General features: G+C 43.7%; 1 protein-coding gene and 1 non-coding gene across 2 annotated transcripts; one reads left to right on the top strand and one right to left on the bottom strand.

Moving 5' to 3' along the window:
- Window positions 1-314: 314 nt before the first annotated feature.
- Window positions 315-9,915, bottom strand: LOC112085429. Its single transcript, XM_024154642.1, has 5 exons — window positions 9,668-9,915; window positions 2,648-2,927; window positions 2,070-2,605; window positions 1,077-1,652; window positions 315-978 (listed from the first exon to the last, which is right to left on the bottom strand). The coding sequence occupies exons 1-5, from the start codon at window positions 9,913-9,915 to the stop codon at window positions 315-317; spliced, it is 2,304 nt and encodes a 767-aa protein (XP_024010410.1).
- Window positions 9,916-15,230: 5,315 nt separating this feature from the next.
- Window positions 15,231-15,337, top strand: LOC112085572. The gene has a single exon (XR_002898875.1). It is a non-coding gene; the product is annotated as a small nucleolar RNA R71 (small nucleolar RNA).
- Window positions 15,338-17,771: the final 2,434 nt, after the last annotated feature.

The following is a 17,771-nucleotide window of genomic DNA, read 5'->3' as shown; positions in this document are numbered from 1 at the left end:
CTGATGATGGTATCGTGCGACACTTGTTTTCCTCGTACCGAATTGCAGCAGACCAATCCGAATTTCTGGTTTGACTCCGGTTTCCTGATTTCCTAATTTTTTTGTTTTTTGTTTTTTTTTTTGTTTTTATATATAGAGAAAACAAGTGACAAGCGACACCGAAGGTAGTGTCGCTCGACACCAGCCTCTGCTTCACCTAAAACACGAAAAGAAAAACGAAAATCACTGAAACAAAAGACTTATTTACAGACTCACCAGTGGATTGCCTTCCACCAAGCGCTTGTTTTAAGTCATTAGCTTGACTTGATGGCGATTCAAGCAGGAGGTGCACCATCCAGAGGCACGATATGTCCATCCGGAATCTCAGCTTTGGCCCAGTAGTGCTTCACCCTTTGTCCATTGACTGTGAACTCCCTGCTACCATCTGGTGTGAGGAGGACGATAGCACCATAGGGGCGAACCTCTTTGACTATGAAAGGACCTGACCATCGAGAACGAAGTTTACCAGGAAACAATTGCAAACGAGAATTATACAGAAGTACCTGATCATTCGGTTCGAGTTGCCTGGAGAGGATTTCGGAATCGTGATACGCCTTGGTCCTCTCTTTGTACAACTTCGAATTCTCATAGGCATGGTACCTGATTTCGTCCAACTCATTCAGTTGTATCAGTCTCCTCTCTGCAGCAGACTTGATGTCGAAATTCATCAGCTTTATCGCCCAGGCTGCTTTGTGTTCAATCTCCACTGGAAGGTGACAGGGCTTTCCATAGAGCAGGTGGAAAGGTGTGGTGCCTAGAGGTGTTTTGAACGCTGTCCTGTACGCCCAGAGTGCATCGTCCAACTTCGCAGCCCAATCCTTTCGAGTTTTTCCCACTGCCTTCTCCAGAATCTCTTTGATCTGACGATTCGAGACTTCGACCTGTCCACTCGTCTGAGGGTGATAAGGAGTGGCAACTCGATGATGAACTCCATGCTTCCTTAGGAGTTTTCGAAAATCTTGTTAATAAAGTGAGTACCACCATCACTTATAACAATTCGAGGCACTCCAAATCAAGGAAAGATGATGGTCTTGAACATCTTAAGGACCACTGAAGAGTCGTTGGTGGGACTGGCAATGGCTTCGACCCACTTTGAGACATAATCAACAGCAACCAGGATGTACTTGTTCCCATAAGAAGAGGGAAAAGGACCCATGAAATCGATACCCCAGCAGTCGAATACCTCAACCTCAAGGATGAAATTCTGTGGCATCTCATGTCGTTTGCTGATCTTTCCTCTCCTCTGACAAGCATCGCACTGCGAGATGAATGCATGTGCGTCGCGAAACATGGTGGGCCACCAGAAGCCTGCTTGAAGAACCTTAGACACTGTTTTGAATGTTGCAAAGTGTCCAGCATATTCGGATCCATGACAATGAAACAGCACTTCTGGAACTTCTGACTCTGCAATGCATCTTCTGTAAATCCCATCAGAACAGTGCTTGTACAGATATGGCTCATCCCAGTGGTATCTTCGCAGCTCTCTCAGGAACTTCTTCTTTGCATAGCCCTTAAAGTTCTCAGGCTCAGCCTCTGCAGCGAGATAATTGGCAATATCGGCATACCAAGGGCGTTGGGTAGCGGATACAGCAGCTGAACTGGTCTCAGGAAGTCTGTTTCGAATTTGGGAGGTCTCTGTGTTCGCCTGAGAAAGGTGACGCGCGACACTAGTGGTGGTGTCGCTCGTCACTAACGTTCCTCCAACTCAAAAAACCTGCAATTCTTCGTCAAAACTGCTCTGGGACTTGGTTTCCACATAATACACATTCTCTTCTGGCAGGAAATCGTCTATGGGTACGTCGTCTTCAACCCTGATGCGTGAGAGATGATCTGCCACACTATTCTCAACACCCTTCTTGTCCTTGACCTCAATATCGAATTCCTGAAGGAGTAACACCCATCGCAGCAACCTAGGCTTCGCATCCTTCTTCTGCATCAAGTATTTGAGTGCAGAATGGTCTGTGTGCACAATCACTTTCGATCCCACAAGGTATGGCCGAAATTTCTCAAAAGCAAAGACCACAACCAACAGCTCTTTCTCAGTAGTAGCATAATTCCTTTGAGCATCATCCAAAGTTCGACTGGCATAGTAGATGGCATGAAGCTTTTTATCCTTCTTCTGTCCTAGAACAGCACCAACAGAAAAATCACTAGCATCACACAACACCTCAAAAGGCAAATTCCAGTCAGGAGGCTGCACAATGGGGGCGCTTATCAGGGCATGCTTGATCTGTTCGAACGCAGCAAGGCACTCATCTGTAAACTCAAACTTAGCATCTTTGCAGAGCAGAGCAGTAAGAGGGCGTGCAATCTTGCTGAAATCTTTGATGAAGCGACGATAGAAGCCTGCATGACCCAGAAAACTTCTAACCGATTTCGCAGAATCGGGTGGTGGCAAGCTCGTCATGACGTCGATCTTCGCACGGTCCACTTCGATACCAGCTGCAGAAACCTTGTGTCCAAGCACAATCCCATCTCTGACCATAAAGTGACACTTTTCCCAGTTAAGGACCAAGTGTTTCTCTTCACAGCGAGCTAGAACCTTGCAGAGATTATCCAGACAGTCCTTAAAAGATGATCCGTAGACTGAGAAATCATCCATAAAGACCTCCATGAAATCCTCAATCATGTCAGTGAAGATGGACATCATACATCTCTGAAACGTCGCAGGAGCATTACAGAGTCCAAAGGGCATCCTGCGATATGCGAAAGTGCCGTATGGACATGTAAAGGTGGTCTTCTCCTGATCGTCTGGGTGGATAGGGATCTGGAAAAATCCTGAGTACCCATCGAGGAAGCAGTAGTAGGGATGGCTTGCAAGTCTCTCCAGCATCTGATCAATAAAGGGCAATGGAAAGTGATATTTCCTGGTCGCTGCATTCAGCTTCCTGTAATCGTGATAGACAAGACTTTTAGGGTCTCAGGGCTATCAATCCCCTTGTCAATGTAGCACAAAGAGGTTTATCAATCCAGATATGGTGTTAGACACTAAGCTATATGATCAAGTTCTTAATTCAAGCAAACAAGAGTGGGTTTTGATTAATCTAGAGACAAATATAAACATAAACAGGATTAAAAACTAATGACAATGACAAATGGTGTGAATAAGATATGATGGAGGCATGAGATTCTAGACATGATAGATGGTTAGGGTGCTTTGGTGTTAAACTAGGAATGCTAATGACAATGATGTGACATGATTCAAGTGATTAAGAACTCTAATCTATGTTAATCCTCTCATGAAGGTATTAACCCCTATACTAATCCATTTTCAAACCAAATTCCCATTTGTGAAATATGAATCAATATGCATTAATAAACAGTTCTCAATGATCATTCAAGCATTTAACAAATCATTCCCATGATGAAAAATTACTTAAACCTCTAACACAACTCTTTCAGGAATTTCATCAAACACTTTTGGTGCATGAAATTCCCAGAATCTAGATCTCAAGTGATTATCAAGGATCTAGCATAGAGAATAGTTGTTTAGAGAAATGAACCAATGAATCTAGCCCTAAGCACTCCTAATCTAACACTTTAGCACCCTAACCTACACATCTAGAACCTCATTAAGGTAACTACTCACTAATCATGATCAACACACTAGATCCTTTGCAAGATGTGTTGTTAATCATGATTAGAAGTTGATTTTGATGAATAGAAATGATGAACAAGATGGAAAGAAACTGCAAATCGATTTAAACTCTCTAAAACAAAGTGTATTAAGTGGTTTTCACAAAAGGGGGAAAAAAAAGACTAAAAGTAGATTAAGTCTCCTCACAAATTAGGTCTAAAAACCTTATAAAAGAAGCTTGGGCGAACCGGGTCAACCCGGAACAAACCGGGTACTGACCCAGCCTTGATGGGCAAAGAAGGGTTTGCCACGGTCTGGTGCATCCTTGGTGTGACCGTGGCATTCCTGACCATGTCAAAGTTTTTACTTGTGTTCTTGGTTCCTTTTGTTGCCGCGGTCTGATCAAGCTTCATCTGGGACTCGTGGCAAGTTAGCCGTGTCAAACGCCGAAGATGTGTAGAGGTTGCCACGGTCAAGCCTCCAGACCGTGGCATTCACACCGTGCCAAAACTCGCATGCATGTGAGTACCTTCCCAGCCAAGTATATGCTTGCCACGGCCAAGTCTCAGGCCGTGGCATTGAGATCGTGTCAAAAGCCGAAACTGTGTAGAAGTTATCTCCAGCCTCTTGTTCATTTGCCACGGTCAAGTCCTAGACCGTGGCATTCAGCTCGTGCCAATCGCCGAAGGTTGCAAGATGTTGCCACGGCCAAGCTTCATACCGTGGCATGTTTAACTTAGTCATCCTGGGCTGTCTGGACCATCTCGCATTCCGGAGAGTGTAACTTCCTGGAGACCTGTCCGAATTGAGTGATTCCGGTTTCAGAAGACAGAGGACTCATTTATCTCCAACTTTGATGAAGGAAGTTTCAGTGCTTGGGAAGTGTAAGGTTTCCTGGAGGGAACATCTTTGAAGTGCATTTACACGACCAGAGAGAAGCGTCTAGACATGTGTCCATTCCGGAGACCGTATCTTTCTGCTCAAAGCTCCGAATTGACTGATCTCGGTTGTTCTGGAAAGAAGACTCAAATGTCTCTGATTCTCATGAAGGCCGCGGAAACTGAATCGGTCTGGAAGTGCACCGTCCTTCGCATCCTTCAGAACTGATCTGCTCGGTCCGGAATACCTGCGAGACAGGGGTTTCTTCCGACGAGCTTATCTCTCTGCTCACGCGTCCGAATTCCACGATTCCAATTGCTATGAGACCGTCCTCCAATGCTCTCCAACTTCTATGAAGGACCCGCCGTCTGAATAGGACCGGAAGGCTCCCCGGACGGGCGATTTCTGAGACTCGTTCACACCTGGAGATTTTGGCCGATACACTTCATTCGCGGTACGTGAAAATGGCCGGTAAAGCTTACCGCGGTACATGAAAATGGCCGGTAAAACCTTCCTGGCCAGCGAGAATGGCCGATAATCTCCCAAGACCTGATTTTTCCACTTTTTCAAGCTTTGCTCACCATTCCACCTCCTGGATTCATCTTTTCAGTTCCATATTCACCTGACAGACACTCAAAATATGCAAAGACTCATTTGGACCTAATGCATCTCCTAAGTTCTAAAATAAACCCTAAGGACCTAAAATGCATGAAATAAAACATGATTTGGGATAATTTATGCAACCTAAATGATGCAAATTATGAACATATCAACTCCCCCACACTTGTCCTTTGCTTGTCCTCAAGCAAAAAGAACAAATGAGAGAAAGAGGTTGTATGCAATGGGAGTTCACATTTTCTTTTTGAGAGAAGTGATCACAATGAGAATTCAAGTTCATGCTCAATTATGCAATGCAAAGTCATACTCAGATATATGTCAACTCAGCAAGGAATCTCCACAAGTTCTTCTCTCTCTCAACTCTTTCACATTCATTAAGCCTTTATCAGGTGGATCTCATGATGCAAGGTTTAAACAAGCTGGCTCGGCTAGGGAGAGGCTATGAGATTAAAATGATCTCATCAGTGTTCAAGTGGGTTAAATGCAGCAAAGGGATCTCTCTATGAATGATCAAACTTTGGCAGAATGCTAAAGGTAAAAAGCAACCTATGCATACAAGGGCAAAGACTCATCACTCCCCACCCTCTACTCAAAGCTTCCTCACTTGCTCAAAAATCCTCACTTTTCACTCTCATTTTCCTCTCACTAGGGGATTTACTTTTCACATTTCCTCTCAAGTCTTGGAACTCAAACTTTACACAGCTCTTCTTCTTTTACAACTTCTAGCCTCTTCTTTCTTTCTTAACAAAACATTTGAGCCTTTCGGCTTCTTTTCTTCCTTTTTTTTTTACTTAGAGGCTAGACTCTTTCTTTTCAACAAACCAGAGCTCACTTTCTCAAAACACCAAGACTGATTTCTTTTTCTTTCATTCCCCTAGCTATTTTCACTCTCTCTTTCCCACTCATCTCACCTTTTTCCACTCACCAAAAAGTCTTTTCCCCCACACTTATTCCTCGCCAAAACTCTCAGTTCCTAGATGTTGGAACACAGCTCCCAATGAGACCTGCCCTTGTCGCTCTAAACCTAACACTTTCTGCTAAGTTTGATCCAAGGTGGCCTTTCAATTCACACACAAACATTGGCTTGAAAGAAGGATGGGTTTAAGGTATGTGAACTGATCCATGACGTGGATTCAGCTACTTGAGCTAAGGAAAAGATTGGTAAAAACGATGGTTCTAGCTCAAGTATGTATATTGGTATCCACAAGCTTTTTTCAAACAATGCATCACAAGATATTTTCAAGTCAAGTTCAAGGTTCCCACTTAATTAGAGTTGAGTTCAATTCAAACTTGCTTCTCAGATTCAAATCATTTCAGACTTTGCAAGCACAGAAAAAGATTCACAAGCATATTCAATTCAAGTTCTCAAAGTGATATACTCTCTAGAAAACCTATCATTACTCCCTGCAAGATGCAACCTATATGCAAATGCAATCTAGACTCAATCCTAAAAAATGAGAATGCAACTACATGATCATTTTTTTTTTTTTTTTGTTTTTATATGCACTTAGATGAGATTACATGAATATGCAACTAGAATGTGACTCAAGACTCAAAGTGTAAAATAGGAAAATAGAAAACATGATTAGTAAAGGATGAAACTCCCCCCCACACTTAAATAACACAGTCCCTTGTGTTATAAAAGTATGAGAAAGAAGTGAAACCAAAGCAAACAGGCAAAATGCAAAAGAAAAAGAAAGTCTACATGCTATTTACAAGGTTTTGAGTGTTTACCTCAATCACTGAGGTCTGATCCCAAGTAATGGGATGGATTGGAGGTTGAACATGATGGGGTGGAATATCTGGGTGGGCTGCTCTCAGGTGAGTCTGGTTGGAATGCTGTGGCCGGATTCACCCAATCTTCTTTTCCTGGAGGTAGCGCAAAGTCATTGGCAGCTGTGCTTTCTCCCACCTCTTCGTTTGTATCTCGTTTGGGTGAGGTGGCTGGAGCTGTGAGCTTTTTAACCTTCTTCTTAAGCTTCCTAACACAGTCAACCAGCCTGTGGATCGTTTTGTCTTGCCATTTGCACCATTTCTGAAGGGTGTTAACTCTGGAATACAGCTTCCTTGTGTGATAGTCAGGCTCACCCCAAAAGTAAGGATCAAAGTGATACCTTCCTGCTCCCATCCTTCTTTCAAAATCTCTTGGCTCCTCATGCTCACAACCAGTGGTCCTAGTTGTGTCTTCCTCGTCAGCTGGCTCTTTACCCTTAGAATTAATTGGCTTCTTACATTTGGGAATTGGAGGGTGAATGGCTGAGTTGTAGAGCTGATCCTTGAGGACAATAAAGGAGACATTGTGCCTTTCTGTGAGAGTGGTGATGGCTGGGTTTGGCAACAGAACATGAACTTTTTCATCCTGCAAGAGCTTGAAAGTGTACAAGAAGTGTACACCATTGCTTTCTTTTAGAAACCCAACCTTGGTGAGGGTAACTTCATCAATCAACCCAGGTCTGACTGCAGCATTATCAAAGACAAAACCTCTTGCTTTCAGAATTTTTGTCACTAGCCATCCATTGTGCAACTTAGTGAGCTTCTTTCTTTTACCCTCACTCCAAGCAATGTCCTTGTAAATCAGCATTTGGCGTGCCAAGAATGCACCACTAGAAGGGATGTAATGTGGAAGGTGAAACTCTCTCTTGCTCTTCAAGTGACTGATGAGAGGATGAAGACCCATACCCAATAGCTCCATGTCAGCTAGATGCACCACCCCATCATTGTGCTTGGTAAAGAACATTTGGCAAAGCACCTTGTGAGCATAGCGGATTGCTGGGTTTCTTATCCATGAACTCTTGCATCTTCCTCCTCTGAAGCTCCCAAAAGCAATTGTATCCCACAAGTCAGTGATCATGTGATCAGGGTATGTGAACTTCACTGTCTCTTCTTGTGCAGGTCTTGTAAAAGCAAAGATCTCATCAAGTTCTTTGAAGCTTACATGGTGTTGTGCACCATCTATTTTGAACTCTATGTGCCCAAGACCATTGCCCTCTTTGATTCTTGCATCTCTTGGGCCATATCCACAAACTTGAAGGGATGCAAGAAATTCCTGTGTAACACCATCATGAGCCACATCTTTCATCTCAAAGAATCCACCAAACCCCATGTTATTGAAAATGAGCTGAACCTCTTCAAGAATACCCATCTTCCTCAGCAGTTCCATATCAGGGAACTTGGTTTGCTGCACTTTTGCATCTCTGAACATGTCAAAGTAATCATCAAAAGTTGGCTCTCTTTCCTCAGAACCTGGCTTTGCTTTCTTGGCCCGCTTCAATGCTGTTTCAGGGTCACTCTCTGTTCCTTCTTCATCCTCAGCCACAACCACCTCTTTTCCTGCTCTGTGAACGACCTCAACCAATGCCAGCTCTGTACCAGAAGTTTTTGAAGTGGAGGCCTTTGTTTTCTTTGGTGCAGCAATCTTCTTTGTTTTCTTCTCAGCTGAATCCTTTGGCTTTCTCCTCCTTTTCTGTTTCTCGAAAACTTTGTGCCCAAAAGGCAAAATCTGCTCCTCTGATTTCTCTTTTTTAGATTTCTCCATGGCTGCTTGTCTTTTTGTTCCTCCCATCCTGCATTTTCTCAAACCATTGTAAGCACCAAAGCAAGAGAACAACAAAAGTTTTTCAAAAATTCACTAAGTTCATGAGCAGCACCAATTGATTCTTCTTTAAAAGAAGGTATTTCAAGCTGATTAAAAACTCATTAAACTCAAAGAAATGGCAAGAAGCAATGCACATAAAGAGTTCAGCTTGAAACACAATTTCTAAAAAAAAATCGATTCACATGATGATTTTCAAGAAAATTTCTCAAAAATTCCAAGAACAGGTCATTCTCAAGCAAGATTCATGAAATCCCTATCCATTCTACTTGCACAATACTCACAAAATGATTCCAAGGTATCAAGAAGTCCATTAAAATCGATTCCATTTGCTTTTCTCTGTTCATGAACAGTACACTAAAGCATGGAAAAGGTGAGTTTTAACAGATTAAATACCTTGGAATCTTCAAGTTTCGAGTGTAAAACGGATGTGCAACAAGAAACTAGACAGGATTACGAGTTCAATGCAGTTGGAATCACTCAATTTGATGCAGCAACGAGAGAGATATGAGAGTTTAGAGTTCAAGAATGGAAAGGAAGGTGCAAACTCTCGATGTAGAAGGGGGAGTGGTGGGAAACAGCTGGCTTGGCGCGTGGGTTGACCGGTCAACGTCCGTACGGTCAACCAAAATTCAAATTTTTGGTCGCGCCTGGTTGACCGTGGCATGTGGTCGTGGCTTCAGCTCGAGAACGCTTCCTCTTTGCCGCGGTCTTGGTGTGGCCGTGGCAACTAGACCGTGGCAAAGGCCGAACCTCGTCTCTTTTCCTTTCTCTTGCCACGATCTGATCATTTCCCGTGGCAAACTCCTCGTGGCCGTGCTTATTCGTCGGTCAAACTCTCCTGATTTTTTGCCGCGGCCAAAGCCTTAGCCCGTGTCCTTTAGACCGTGGCATTGTCCGAACATTGGCCGATTCACTTCTCTTTTTGCCACGGTCACATTTTCTTCCTGTGTCATTACTACCGTGGCAAAGGCCGAACCGGGGTTGTGCACCATTTGCTTTGCCACGGCCACATCTTGGACTCGTGTCTTGTAGAACGTGTCATCCCACGAACCTTGGCCGCTTCGCTTTTGCTTAGCCACGGCCAGGTCTTCATCCCGTGGCACTCCTCTCGTGGCAAACCCCGGGCATTGGACATTCCCCCTGCATTTTGCCACGGCCTAAGATTCATCCCGTGGCAACCCCAACCGTGGCAAACTCCGAGCCTCATCCATTCTTCTTTTTCCTTTGCCACGGCCGCCTAGGTTCCATGTCACAAGACCGTGGCATTCGCCGAACATATGCTTCTTTTGCCACGGCCAGGCCTTTAGACCGTGATTATCTCTCCGTGGCAACAGAAAGGGGCTTGCCACGCCTTGTTCTTTACCGTGGCATTCTTCATTCCTTCATTTCTTTTCATGCTGCATTCACTTTCCAAAGGTTCAGACTCACACCTAACACCTGTAAACACTCAACAGACCCATCAAAACATTCTAAAACATAAAAAGAAAAGAATCAAAAGATCAAAAGCATATTTACAAAGGGTAAGCTTGGGGTGTCTCCCAAGAGCACTTTGTTTAATGTCTCTAAGTTTGACTTTGGTAACCTGATTAACAGGCTGGTGGATCAAGAAGGGGAACTGATGTAGCTTCCTCCTTCCCTTGTGAAACTAAGTAGTGCTTGATTCTCTGTCCATTCACCACAAATTCCTGACCATTCTTCCCTTCTAAGACAATGGCACCATAAGGCCTTACTTCAAGAACTTTGAAAGGTCCAGACCACCTAGACTTAAGCTTTCCTGGAAACAACTTAAGTCTAGAGTTGAAAAGCAACACCAAATCACCATTCTTGAACTCCCTTTTTAGAATCTTCTGGTCATGCAGGGCCTTGGTCTTCTCCTTATAGATTTTTGAGCTTTCAAAAGCTTCAAGCCTGATTTCCTCAAGTTCATGGAGTTGCATGATCCTTTTCTCTTGAGCTGTCTTGATATCAAAGTTTATAAACTTCACAGCCCACATAGCTTTGTACTCCAACTCAATAGGAAGGTGGCAGCTCTTCCCATATAGCAAACTGAATGGTGATGTTCCAATTGGAGTTTTGAAGGCAGTCCTGTAAGCCCATAATGCATCATCTAGCCTTTTGCTCCAATCCTTTCTGCTTGAGCTAACAGTCCTCTCAAGAATGGCCTTGATCTGTCTATTGGATACTTCAACCTGGCCACTAGTTTGAGGATGATATGGAGTAGCTATCTTATGTTTAACTCCATACTTTCTCAATAAACCTTCCAGAGTCTTGTTCACAAAATGGGATCCTCCATCAGAGATGACAACCCTGGGAACTCCAAACCTTGGGAAGATGATGTTCTTGAACAGCCTCACTACAACCTTGGAATCATTGGTAGGGGAAGCAATGGCCTCAACCCATTTGGACACATAGTCCACAGCAACAAGTATGTATTGATTTCCATAAGATGAAATGAAAGGTCCCATAAAGTCAATCCCCCAGCAATCAAAGATCTCAACCTCTAGAATGGGGTTTTGAGGCATCTCACTTCTCTTAGATATGTTCCCATGCCTCTGACAGGCATCACATGCTGAAACCACCAACTGGGCATCTTTGAACATTGTAGGCCCCCAAAACCCACTCTGAAGAACCTTTGCCACAGTTTTGAATGCCCCCATGTGACCTCCAAAGGCAGAACCATGACATTCTTGCAACACAGGTTGCATCTCCTCTTCAGCAAGACACCTTCTGTAAAGCTGATCCTTGTTCAGAACATAGAGGTAGGGCTCATCCCAATAGTATCTCTGGACATCTCTGAAGAACTTTTTCCTCTTGTAGGCATCTAATTCAGGAGGCTCCACCCCACATGCAAGATAGTTCACTATGTCTGCAAACCAAGGCATCCTCCTTTCTTGAATGCTCTCTACTTCCTCAAAATCCAAGTATGAATGGAGCACCATCAGAGACTCTTCAGGCAAAGTATCATCTATGGGAACTTTTTCTTCAATCCTCAGCCTTGAGAGATGGTCTGCAGCCCCATTCTCAATGCCCTTCTTATCAAGCACCTCCATATCAAACTCCTGGAGCAATAAAACCCATCTCAACAGCCTTGGCTTGGCATCTTTCTTGGTCATCAAGTACCTGAGGGCTGCATGATCGGTATACACAATGACCTTTGATCCCACCAGGTAGCTTCTGAACTTATCAAAGGCAAAAACTATTGCCAGCATTTCCTTTTCAGTTGTAGCATACTTTTCTTGGGCAGAGTCAAGTGTTCTACTGGCATAGTAGATCACATGCAGCTTCTTGTCTTTCTTTTGTCCAAGTACTGCTCCAACAGCAAAGTCAGAAGCATCTGTCATGACCTCAAAAGGTAGAGACCAGTCCGGTGCCTGAACTATTGGTGCACTAACCAATGCCTCCTTGATCAACTTGAAGGCTTCTCCACATTCAGCATCAAAGATGAAATCCACTTCCTTACACAACAGTCTTGTTAAGGGCCTGGCAATCCTTGAGAAGTCCTTTATGAATCTTCTATAAAACCCTGCATGACCCAGGAAGCTCCTTATCCCTTTAACTGAAGTGGGGGTTTGCAAATTCACCATCACCTCCACCTTTGCCTTATCAACCTCAATACCCTTTTCAGAGACCTTGTGCCCAAGGACTATTCCTTCTTGCACCATGAAATGACACTTCTCCCAGTTCAGCACCAAGTTGTGCTGCTCACATCTCTCCAACACCTGTGTCAAATTAGAGAGACAATCCGAGAAGGAGGAGCCATAGACACTAAAGTCATCCATGAACACCTCAACTTTCTCTTCAATAATGTCAGAGAAAATGTGCATCATACATCTTTGAAAAGTGGCTGGTGCATTACATAAACCAAAGGGCATTCTCCTATAAGCATAAGTGCCATAAGGACATGTGAATGTTGTTTTCTCTTGATCTCTTGGATCTATGGGAATTTGAAAAAATCCAGAGTACCCATCGAGAAAACAAAAATAAGGATGATTAGCTAACCTTTCAAGCATTTGATCAATGAATGGTAAAGGGAAATGATCTTTTCTAGAAGCAGAATTCAATTTCCTATAGTCAATGCACATGCGATGGCCAGTTATGGTTCTTTGAGCTATGAGTTCATCCTTATCGTTTTTCACCACTGTGATCCCACCTTTCTTGGGCACAACGTGAACAGGAGACACCCATCTTGAGTCAGAGATTGGGTAAATTATCCCTGCCTCAAGAAGCTTTAGTATCTCCTTCTTAACCACTTCCCTAAGGTTGGGGTTAAGTCTACGTTGGTGCTCAATAGAGGACATGGCTTGGTCCTCCAGGTGGATCCTGTGGGTGCATATATCAGGAGAGATTCCTCTAATATCTGCCAAGGAATACCCTATGGCTCTCCTGAATTTCCTTATTTCACTAAGTAATGCACGTTCCTCATGCTCCAGCAAGTTATCATTTATGATCACGGGAAAAGTAGAGTTTAGGCCTAAGAATGCATACCTGAGCCCTGTTGGTAGAGGCTTGAGCTCAACAGAGGGTGCATCCGCCTCATTCCAGTCCTGGTCCAGGTTGCTTTGGCTGGTGACTGATTCCTTGATAGCAAAGACTTCAGAGCCTCTTTGTTCCAGCTCCAAAAACCTTGTTTCAGGACCCAGCTCTCTTGCATTGTCCAGATACAGCTTATACCCTTCACTTGCTTCAGCCAAGAGCTCACTCTCTCCTTGTTCTTGAGTTAGAGCAGCTTGAAGAGGATCCTCAGTGTTCAGTTCCTCAAGCAACTCATCAGCCAACTGGTCCATTGTCTCCACATAGAAACATTGACCTTCAATGGTGGGTTTCTTCATCATCTCATTCACATCAAACTTGAGCCTTTCAGACCCAAGTTGAAGCTCTATTATCCCACCTCTCACATCAATGATGGCTCCTGCAGTTGCTAAGAATGGCCTGCCCAAGATGAGAGGATCTACTGGTTCCTCATCCATTTCCAGCACAACAAAATCTGTTGGAACCTCAAAACCACCTATCTTGACAGGTAGATCTTCCAACATACCAACAGGCAATCTAACTGATCTATCTGCAAGGATAAGAGAAATCCTTGAGGGTTTGAAAACTCTAAAGCCCAACTTCTTAGCTATGGAGAATGGCATCAAGCTGACTGATGCTCCTAAATCACAAAGACATCCAGAGAATAGAAGAGGTCCAATGGCACAAGGGAGTGTGAAGCTCCCTGGATCAGTTAACTTCCTTGGAATGGACTTCTTCTGAATGATAGCACTGCATTCATGACTTAGTACTACCATGCCTTGAAGCTCTTTTGTCTTGTTCAGAATTGCATCCTTCAAGAACTTCCCCATCTTTGGCATCATTAGGAATGCATCAATGAGAGGCATTGTGAGTGGTGTCTCTTTGAGTGCCTTCTCAAATACAGCTCTTGCCTTGTTCACTAGTTGCTTCTTAAATCTCCCTGGAAATGGGAGCTTGGGTTGGTATGGAGGTGGTGGCACATACTTCTTCTCTGGTTCTGGTTCCTTTGCTACCTCTTTACCTTTTTCTGTCCTTGGTTTCTCAGCAACTTGATCATCCTTTAAGGCTGCCTCCCCCTCAGGTTGATCATTGTCCTCAATGATCACTTTGTTGTTCTCAATACCAGGTAATTCCTTGCCACTCCTCAGTGTAATTGCTTTGGCATATTCCTTGGGGTTGGGTTCTGGTTTTCCAGGTAGGTGACCTTGGTTCCTTGAGCTTGATGCCTGGTTTTGCTTCAGTTCCTTGATTTCCTGCTGCATAGTCTGTTGACCCTGAAGAAGTTGTTGCAGAATACCAACCATATCTGTACCCATCGGTGGCTGCTGTTGGACCATTGGTGGCTGAAACTGTTGTTGAACCGGCGCCTGCTGTTGGAACTGTGGTGGACCAAATCCTGGTGGTGCCTTTGGCTGCTGTGAAGTGTAACCAGTGCCCTGAAATGGTTGCTGTTGCTGACCAAAACTCTGATTCTGACCAAATTGATTCTTGGGTTGGAATGACCCTTGAAAGTTGTTCTTGGGAACAAAGTTCTTTGGAGCTTGAGAATTGGGATAGACCTGGTCTTGTGGGTTAGCTACATTGGTGTTCCTGTAAGAGAGGTTTGGATTGGCATTACCATACTGATATCTTTGGAACCTCTGATTCCCAATGTAGTTGAGCTCCTCTTGGGTAAGACCTTCTTCACTTATGTTCTCAAAAATTTGAGAAGGTTCCTCATACTCTCCAACAAAATGCATTGGCTTCTGAGTGGTGAATTTCAGCTTGTCCAATTCACTCCTCAACTCCTTAACTTCTCTGGTGAGCCTCTGTTCTGAGCTTGAACCTTCAGACCTATTTGATCTGTCATAGTCTTCACCATAAGTGTCATTGCTCAATGCTAAGTTCTCTACTAGCTCTAAAGCAGCATGTATCTCTTTACCCAGAAAGTTCCCATTGGATGCAGTATCCAGCTGGTTTCTAATCTTGGGAAGAGCTCCCCTATACAGTGTGCTGAGAAGAGAAGCCTCACTAAACCCATGGTGTGGGCATTGGTTTGTGTAGCTCCTGAATCTCTCATATGCTTCACCAAAACTTTCATTGCTGTGCTGAGTGAAGCTAGAGATTTGGTTCCTCAGTTTTGCAGTTCTTGAGGTGGAGAAGAACTTAGATAAGAAGGCTTGCTTGCATTGCTCCCAGGTTTGAATGGATCCTCTTGGAAGATTCTTCTCCCATTGATGAGCTTTATCACCAAGACTGAATGGGAATAGTCTTAGCTTGAAGCTGTCTTCTGAAACTCCATTTATCTTGGTCAGATCGCACACCTTATCAAACTGGTCCAAGTGTTCCAAGGGATCTTCCATTGCTAACCCATGGAACTTTGAGTTCTGGACCATATTCAGCAATGATGCTTTCACTTCAAAGTTGTTGTTTTGCACAGGTGGTGCCTGAATACCAGCTCCATACTGATGAGCATTGGCCCTGTCATTCTCTCCAACATAGACTTGGGGTTGCTCATATCTTCTTTGTTGTGGTTGGAAAGGGTGGGGTTGGTGGTGCACCTGGTGTCTTTGCTGAACATTGGCCTGATGCCTCTGTTGATGAGCTTGAGCTTGTCCCTGGTGGACATAAGCTTGTTGATGGTGCACCTGTTCCTGCTGAACATTACCCTGGTGAAGCCCTTGACCAACTCCATTACCAGCTCTATTACCCTGAGCCTGTTGCTCTTGAACCGGTTGTTCTATATCTACCACGTGATCTCTTTGTTCTGCCATCTCAGTCTGATCAATTTGTCTACCACGTCTGTCTCTTCTCCTCCTTGGTACCAAAAGGTTGATGTTGTCGTTTAGAGGAAAAGGAGGACCACAGCTTCTTGATCTAGACCTGGTGTTCATACACCTGAAATCACAAACAGAACTTGAAAGGAATCAGTAAAAACAAGAAAGTAAGCACTTGATCTCAAGAACAGATCAGAGCTTAATGCTAATCAAACCACAATTTGGCAACGGCGCCAATTGATAGACAAGACTTTTAGGGTCTCAGGGCTATCAATCCCCTTGTCAATGTAGCACAAAGAGGTTTATCAATCCAGATATGGTGTTAGACACTAAGCTATATGATCAAGTTCTTAATTCAAGCAAACAAGAGTGGGTTTTGATTAATCTAGAGACAAATATAAACATAAACAGGATTAAAAACTAATGACAATGACAAATGGTGTGAATAAGATATGATGGAGGCATGAGATTCTAGACATGATAGATGGTTAGGGTGCTTTGGTGTTAAACTAGGAATGCTAATGACAATGATGTGACATGATTCAAGTGATTAAGAACTCTAATCTATGTTAATCCTCTCATGAAGGTATTAACCCCCTATACTAATCCATTTTCAAACCAAATTCCCATTTGTGAAATATGAATCAATATGCATTAATAAACAGTTCTCAATGATCATTCAAGCATTTAACAAATCATTCCCATGATGAAAAATTACTTAAACCTCTAACACAACTCTTTCAGGAATTTCATCAAACACTTTTGGTGCATGAAATTCCCAGAATCTAGATCTCAAGTGATTATCAAGGATCTAGCATAGAGAACAGTTGTTTAGAGAAATGAACCAATGAATCTAGCCCTAAGCACTCCTAATCTAACACTTTAGCACCCTAACCTACACATCTAGAACCTCATTAAGGTAACTACTCACTAATCATGATCAACACACTAGATCCTTTGCAAGATGTGTTGTTAATCATGATTAGAAGTTGATTTTGATGAATAGAAATGATGAACAAGATGGAAAGAAACTGCAAATCGATTTAAACTCTCTAAAACAAAGTGTATTAAGTGGTTTCTTTCACAAAAGGGGAAAAAAAGACTAAAAGTAGATTAAGTCTCTCCACAAATTAGGTCTAAAAACCTTATAAAAGAAGCTTGGGCGAACCGGGTCAACCCGGAACAAACCGGGTACTGACCCGGCCTTGATGGGCAAAGAAGGGTTTGCCACGGTCTGGTGCATCCTTGGTGTGACCGTGGCATTCCTGACCGTGTCAAAGTTTTTACTTGTGTTCTTGGTTCCTTTTGTTGCCGCGGTCTGATCAAGCTTCATCTGGGACTCGTGGCAAGTTAGCCGTGTCAAACGCCGAAGATGTGTAGAGGTTGCCACGGTCAAGCCTCCAGACCGTGGCATTCACACCGTGCCAAAACTCGCATGCATGTGAGGACCTTCCCAGCCAAGTATATGCTTGCCACGGCCAAGTCTCAGGCCGTGGCATTGAGATCGTGTCAAAAGCCGAAACTGTGTAGAAGTTATCTCCAGCCTCTTGTTCATTTGCCACGGTCAAGTCCTAGACCGTGGCATTCAGCTCGTGCCAATCGCCGAAGGTTGCAAGATGTTGCCACGGCCAAGCTTCATACCGTGGCATGTTTAACTTAGTCATCCTGGGCTGTCTGGACCATCTCGCATTCCGGAGAGTGTAACTTCCTGGAGACCTGTCCGAATTGAGTGATTCCGGTTTCAGAAGACAGAGGACTCATGTATCTCCAACTTTGATGAAGGAAGTTTCAGTGCTTG

This window comes from Eutrema salsugineum, unplaced genomic scaffold (genome assembly GCF_000478725.1).
Source record: "Eutrema salsugineum unplaced genomic scaffold, Eutsalg1_0 scaffold_3, whole genome shotgun sequence".
Classification (NCBI taxonomy): domain Eukaryota; kingdom Viridiplantae; phylum Streptophyta; class Magnoliopsida; order Brassicales; family Brassicaceae; genus Eutrema; species Eutrema salsugineum.
Note: the sequence above shows the minus strand (reverse complement) of the source record. Positions and strands in the feature narration are given on the sequence as shown.

What these genes read in the sequence shown, in the direction of transcription:
- LOC112085429 (XM_024154642.1), bottom strand. Translation starts at nt 9,915, where the DNA reads ATGAGGCTCGGAGTTTGCCACGGTTGGGGTTGCCACGGGATGAATCTT. An exon ending in CCGGTTCGGCCTTTGCCACG is followed by an intron (nt 2,928 to 9,667) that starts GTAGTAATGACA and finishes TCACGATTACAG; the next exon opens with GAAGCTGAATGCAGCGACCA. An exon ending in TGATTGAGGATTTCATGGAG is followed by an intron (nt 2,606 to 2,647) that starts GTCTTTATGGAT and finishes TCATCTTTTAAG; the next exon opens with GACTGTCTGGATAATCTCTG.